Source organism: Pinus tabuliformis, chromosome J (assembly GCF_031772625.1).
Source record: "Pinus tabuliformis cultivar Carrire ecotype Pingquan chromosome J, CPIR1, whole genome shotgun sequence".
NCBI lineage: Eukaryota > Viridiplantae > Streptophyta > Pinopsida > Pinales > Pinaceae > Pinus > Pinus tabuliformis.
Window position 1 is genome coordinate 685,811,395 of NC_142295.1, and position 6,828 is coordinate 685,818,222.

The 6,828-nt window shown below is 46.8% G+C and overlaps 1 protein-coding gene across 1 annotated transcript; it reads left to right on the forward strand.

Moving 5' to 3' along the window:
- Window positions 1-2,004: 2,004 nt before the first annotated feature.
- LOC149228682 (uncharacterized) lies at window positions 2,005-5,652 on the forward strand. The gene is made up of 2 exons (XM_089380838.1): window positions 2,005-3,164; window positions 3,912-5,652. The coding sequence occupies exons 1-2, from the start codon at window positions 2,005-2,007 to the stop codon at window positions 5,650-5,652; spliced, it is 2,901 nt and encodes a 966-aa protein (XP_089236964.1).
- Window positions 5,653-6,828: the final 1,176 nt, after the last annotated feature.

The window sequence follows — 6,828 nt, forward strand, 5'->3', positions numbered from 1 at the left end:
GGTCTCCATCTGGCGCACCCCAGCGGATTCATCCGGAGGTATGTACAACTCGGATTTACCTGTTCAATTTCCGCCGTTTCCGTTTAGTGAACCGCATTCTCACCCCCCGGTTATCCTCCCGGACGACCCGCCGACTTGGCCTGCTCTTTCCACGCCTCCTCACTCCCCTGCCACCCTAGGGTTTGTAGCGAGCTGCATCTCCTCTAACCCTGGGTCGCTCCCTCTGGTCACGGGCTCATTACCCTTACACTATCAAAACCCCTCGCTTCCCGGACCCTCCATCGGATTTCCTGTCTCTATCAGGCACTCTTCCGACAGTTTCACCATGGTCCCTCCTCTCACAGGCCCTCCTTTGCCCTCTGACCCTCCCGGCCCCTCCCATCTGCCTCGATTTCAAGCACAGCAGCATGTAACCCCCCCTTCATCTGCACACCCCTTTCGACAGCCCCCTCCCCGGGGCCCTAAGCACAAATACAAGTGCTTCAAATCACGGGAGGAGAACGTATTTCTCCGACTGGAAGAAGACATCCGCTGGGGTGAGGCCATGGATTTTGCAGATCGTGTTCTGGTCGGTCGCATCAGGGGCCGGAACTACACGGCTGCACGTTTGAAACAATGGGCAGCAGAAGTATGGGGTCAACACTTGGTGGATATCCCATTTGTACAGACCTTCGTGCGGGGATGGTTTGCTCTACGGTTCGCGCGTGCAGACCATACTAACTGGGTCCTTTCATCATATTGGCATTTTGACCAAGCTCCGGTGCTACTGAAGAGATGGACGCCCTTATTCGACCCTGAGACGGAGCAAATCGGCATTGGACCGGTATGGATTCGGTTACCCGGGCTTCCACTCCAGTACTGGTCTGAGGACATCTTCAAAAGGATTGGTAATGCCATCGGCGGATATATGGGATACGAAAAATCCTTCCAGCAGACAGGAATGATGGCCTACGCCAGGTTACTCATCAATCTGGACATAAGAGGTGGTCTACTGGAATATATCACTATACAGTGGAGGGATACTGAACGCAAAAAAATCATTGATTACGAAGGAGTACCATACAGATGTCGCAGATGCCACCAAGTTGGCCATCTCTACAGAGATTGCCCACTCCTCAAGAAATCTGTTCCGAATGGCACTGAGGAAGCTATCCCACAGCAGCAGAATAATCCCCCTGAGTCTCAGCCTACGCAGACTGAAGAAGAGTCGGATCACCCTCAGATCGTGGCAGAGCCGGAGACTAATGGGGCACCTACAAATGCTGGGGATCTGTCTGATCTGCCCTCGGCCTCACCACCCCGTCAACCGGCACCTGATCGAGAGGACTTGGAGCAATCGGGTAAGTACATTTCCGTTTCTCCATCTACTGCTCCTTCATGCATGTCAATAGGCATATCATCATTTTGCACTGCATCTGCATCCATCATCTCATCAATTCCCTCGGCATCCCCTGCATCGCCCCCTCTGAACAATCTCATCAGCCACTCACTCTCTTGCACCCTTCCTCTTCCTTCACCTGTGGCACCACCATCCAGAATCACTTCGACTCTAGCCTCACTCTCTCTCAATACATCTCCGTCTCCACCTCGGTACTCCCTCCGCCCCCGCATGAAGGATAGAGGCCCTGATGCTGTTGGTTTCGATTTGACCCGTATGCCTAGGTCCCTCAAGAACTCCAGAGGCAGACCCTCCCGCATTACTATGGCTAGGCATACCGCTGATGAAGAAGTCGCCCAGGGGCGACAGCAGACTATTTTCCGGGCCCTTAGAGCGAGGAATGGCCCAGCCCCCCTTCCCCTATGAAGTTTCTCTCCTTCAACTGTCGGGGGTTTGCTAGTTCCGCCAAAAAACTAGCACTTAGGAGATTGCTCCTTTCTTCTCAGGTGGACTTCATTCTTCTACAAGAAACCCTCTGTCAAGCTGAACCCCTCATCCATACTCTTACAGCCTGGCTCCCTTCCTGGACCTTCCATGCTTTGGATGCATCTGGTCGATCTGGGGGTATGGCCATTGGGGTAAATAACAGAATCGCGGAGATCAAAAATACATTTGGTGGAAGAGGGTTTATTGGCCTTGACATCTGTGCCCATTCAGCTGTAAATGACATCAGGATTATCAATGTATATGGGCCATGCACAGACCGTGCTAATTATTGGAGCTCATTACTTGCATCTGAGCTGTTCCAGGCTGATAACATCATTCTTGGAGGGGATCTCAATTTCTCACTTGGATATAGTGAGTCATGGGGGCACTTAGCCCAGGTGGACTCCCTCACTGATACTATCTCCAGCCTCCTAGAGGATCATCACTGGGTAGATATACCGTCTGCCAAGCTACAATTCACATGGACAAACAATCGAAGTGGGGACCAAAGCCTGGCAAGAAGACTGGACAGATTCCTTATCAAGGAACCCCTAGTCAACGCTCTCCCTAGAGTTAGGCAGTGGGTTGGAACGGGAGGCATTTCAGATCATCGGCCGATCTACTTGGAAGCTGAAGACTTAACTCAAAAGATAAAGAGCCCCTTTAAATTCAATGCCTCATGGTTACAAGATCCTTCATACATACAGTTGGTGCATAATTACTGGCAATCCAATGCCATCAGGGAAGGAGAGGACATATCTGTGGGATTCGTTAGAAAACTCACAGAACTTAAACAGATCACTAAAACCTGGGCTCACCAAAAGTGCCTACAGGACGATCAGATTATTAAAGAAGCTGAAAGGGTCATTGCTGTGTATGAGGAAACATCAGACGGGACCTTCCCATCCCCTAAAAGCAAGGAGAACTACACCTCCCTTATTGCCAAACGTACTCAAATCCTGAAGGAAAGGGAAGAGAGCTGGAGACTTCGAAGTAGAGCTATATGGCTCACTGAAGGAGATGCAAATACTAAATTCTATCACAAATTCGCCAATGGGCGCAAAGTTATCAACACCATTTGGGAATTAAAGAATGATCAAGGGATCACGGTCTCCTCACAGCGGAATCTAGCCAGATTGGCCACAGAACACTTTAGAGGCATATACAAGGCACCTGCAGAAGCTAACATCATGGAAGTCATGAGGGTAGCCGAGCTCTTTCCCAGATACATTGAACAAGAAGATGCCGAGGAATTGCAGAAAGAAGTGACGATGGCAGAATTAGAAGCTACCCTGAAATGGTTCAAAAAAGATAAGAGCCCTGGCCCTGACGGATGGACCATTGAATTTTATCTTGCTTTCTTTGATCTCTTGGGCGAGGATCTCCTGAATATAGTCAAAGACAGCAGAAGGAGAGGTCATATCTCCTCAGCGATCAAAACCACATTCATAGCTCTTATCCCCAAATCAAATGCACCTAAAACATTTGATGACTTCCGGCCTATATCACTCTGCAACTGCCTCTATAAGATTATTGCCAAGACTATTGCCAATCGTCTCAAGCCCATCCTGTCGCATCATATATCTGCTGAACAGTTTGCTTTCCTGCACCACAGACAGATCCATGAGGCCATTGCTACTGCACAAGAGCTCATGCACACTATGCAGATCAAAAAACAAAAAGGAATGATTCTCAAGGTGGATCTGTCCAAGGCTTTTGACAGAACAAACTGGCTATACTTACGGCTACTGCTTACTCACCTGGGCTTCCCTTATGTTTTCATCAAATGGACCATGAGCTGTATTACTGATGTATCCTATAGCGTTTTGCTAAATGGAGAAGCATCCTCTTTCTTCACATCAGAGAGAGGACTCAGACAGGGATGTCCTCTCTCCCCTCTGTTGTTTTTATTCATAATGGAAGGATTGAGAAGAATTATATCATCTGCACGAGAAAGACACCAGTTATCTGGTATCAAACTCGCAGACCAACTCTTCCTCACACATCTTTTATTTGTAGATGATATTCTTATCTTCCTGAATGGCAGCATTGGAGATGCCACGACTCTCCATAACTCATTTCTTCTTTTTCAACACGCTACTGGTATGAAGATCAATGTACAAAAGTCCACCATTACTACCTTTGGATGCACTATTAATGAAATTGCATATGCCAATCAGCGATTTCCTTTCAACAACTTGACCTTATTAGAAGGTATTAAATATCTTGGATTCAGGCTGAAACCTAATTGGTACAGAATAGCTGATTGGTTATGGCTTATTGCCAAGGTAGAAAAGAGACTTCAAGTTTGGTATCATCGATACCTTTCTCGAGCAGGCAGACTGATATTGATTAAAGTGGTGATCGAAGCCACTCCAGTATACTGGATGGCTCTTACATGGATTCCCAGGGGGATACTCAACAGATTACAGCACATTTGCAACAAATTTTTATGGAAGGGCCACCAGCCTGGCAGAATCTTTGCCTGGGTGAAGTGGGACACTATTGCAAAACCCAAGCACTGGGGGGGTTGGGGCATCAAAAGACTCGACTTATTCTCAAGAGCTCTGGCTGCCAAACTTGGATGGCAACTCCTCACCTCTGAAGGTCTCTGGACCAGAGTAGCATATGCTAAATACATTAGACCTATGAACGTGTTGGATTGGTTGTGCAGTCAACAGAGGAATAATCACAACAATTCCATCATATGGAAGGCTGTCATTGGCACACTTCCATTATTGAGAGAAGAACTTACCTGGCGCATCAAGACGGGTAATGCAGTCTGTATAGGTCTGGATCCGTGGGTTGGATGTGGGAACACCCACAGACTATCAGAGGGCCTCATTGAACACCTTAATTGCAGAGGTATCACTCACATCATGCATATTGGTGACCAGGCAAACTCAACCTTCCTCGAGCAAGCATGGACCAGCGCTCAATCCTTAGATATACCGGCACAGTGGCATGAGGAATGGGCTGAGTACACGGACACACTCACACAGGCGCACATTAGACTCATTGACGGACCCGATGAAATCATATGGGCATATTCAAAGCATGGTGCATACACCCCGAAGCTTGGCTACCTGAAGCTCATGGAGTCACATAAGCCTCATATTATCCAACCCACATGGAAGACTCTATGGAAACTCAGATCTGCTCCTCGAACTCGACTGCTCATGTGGAACATTATCTTTGACAAAGTACCTACGGGCACCAATCTCATGAAACGATCCTTCTATGGACCCTTCTGCTGCCATCTCTATCACCAGGAGGAAGAAAGTACCCTACACTTGTTTCTGAACTGCAGTATTACTTCACAATTTTGGCGCGACCTCTCCTCTCAACTCCCGCAATTGAAAACCTGGCATGGTCAAAGTATTATGGAGGCATGGGTGAACTGTAACCAAGAACACACTGGAAAAGCCATCAATATTCCACTTCTAGTATGCTGGGCAATCTGGATTGCCCGGAACCAGGCCATTTTTAACCTCAGAGCCCCCCACTGGCCTACCATCCTACTCCACACCATCGCAGATTTCAACATGATTCCTGATGAAGCTCACACAGGTCCTGTTCTCATCATCAAACAATTAGACATTGACAAAACCAAACCGTGGGCATTTTTTGACGGTTCTGCACAAGAGACGGGCTGTGGGGGAGGAGCAATCCTATATCTCAATGAAACACATTGCATTAAACTTCAAATAAACCTCGGCAGAGGCACAAACAACTATGCTGAACTCTGTACTGCCAAGCACCTTATACACTATGCCATTCAAAAATAATGCAGACATCTCCAACTGTTTGGTGACTTTAAAATTGTTTGCAATTGGCTGTCTAATGCATCACACTGTCATGCATTTTCATTGAGGCACATATTAGATGAGGCAAAGAGGCTGATTACATCATTTGAATCTTTTTCTTGTCGTCATATCTACAGGGAACAAAACACCATTGCAGATCAACTCTCCAAAGAGGCAACGCACAGATAAGGAGACAACTGGCTGATACAGGAGGAGATTGAAGGGTCTTACTACCAGCATTATCATAGACCCTTTTATGATCAGATGGACATCGGGCAATAAAATCCTACCCACAGTTTTCCACTTGCTTATTTTTGTCTATAAATGTACATAACTCTATATATTTACTGCACTTTACTTTGTTATATATGGTTCTCTGCGTAGAGCAATGGACTCCTATTTTGAACACTGTTAATGAACAGCTATTGAACAGCTCCCTGCGAGGAGACAACATGTTTAAATTTTGTTTTTATAGTACTACAGACTGATCATGGTAGGCACAGCTGCCTGTACTCGAATGCTTCGGCATATACAAAATGTAATTTCTTAATCTCTAATAGAAATTACAACTTTTTCCCAGGGGAAAAAAGGTACTCCAACGCACTTTGGAGTCGGGATCACTCTATATCCTTCGACATCAGAAGTTAGTCTACCACCAGCGGAAGCTCCTGTAGAATCGCTAGGTAATCTTTTGGATAGACTACAAATGTTTGAACAACCGTCAACATCTAGGACTGTGTCATCTGACACAGCGACGACAGAACTTCCTGCTATCACTCCGACAATGTTCGCCGGTATACCATCCGTCCCGACTAGCTCTCAACCGCTAGAAGGAGCCCACTCAGGGGCTATTTCGACAGTATGGTCCGTTCCTGTTTTTTCATCTGGAATAATATCCAGAAACTCTTATGTTGGGTCTCAACAAATTGATCCTTTTGGAGGTCAATTTGGGCATTCCGGTCCCCAAGGGCAAACAATTCCCTTGAGTTCTGGATTACCACCGTATGGGGGGCAGTATGCCCTTTCATTATCCCCTCCGGGAGGATATCCATACGGGAGTTCACAACAACATTCAGGTTATACTGGAATTACCTCAAGTGGTTGGGTACCTATACTACCTCAACAACCAAGAGTTGTGTATTCGATGCAACAATGCGT

What these genes read in the sequence shown, in the direction of transcription:
- LOC149228682 (XM_089380838.1), top strand. Translation starts at nt 2,005, where the DNA reads ATGGCCATTGGGGTAAATAACAGAATCGCGGAGATCAAAAATACATTT. An exon ending in TTAGAAGCTACCCTGAAATG is followed by an intron (nt 3,165 to 3,911) that starts GTTCAAAAAAGA and finishes CCTGAATGGCAG; the next exon opens with CATTGGAGATGCCACGACTC.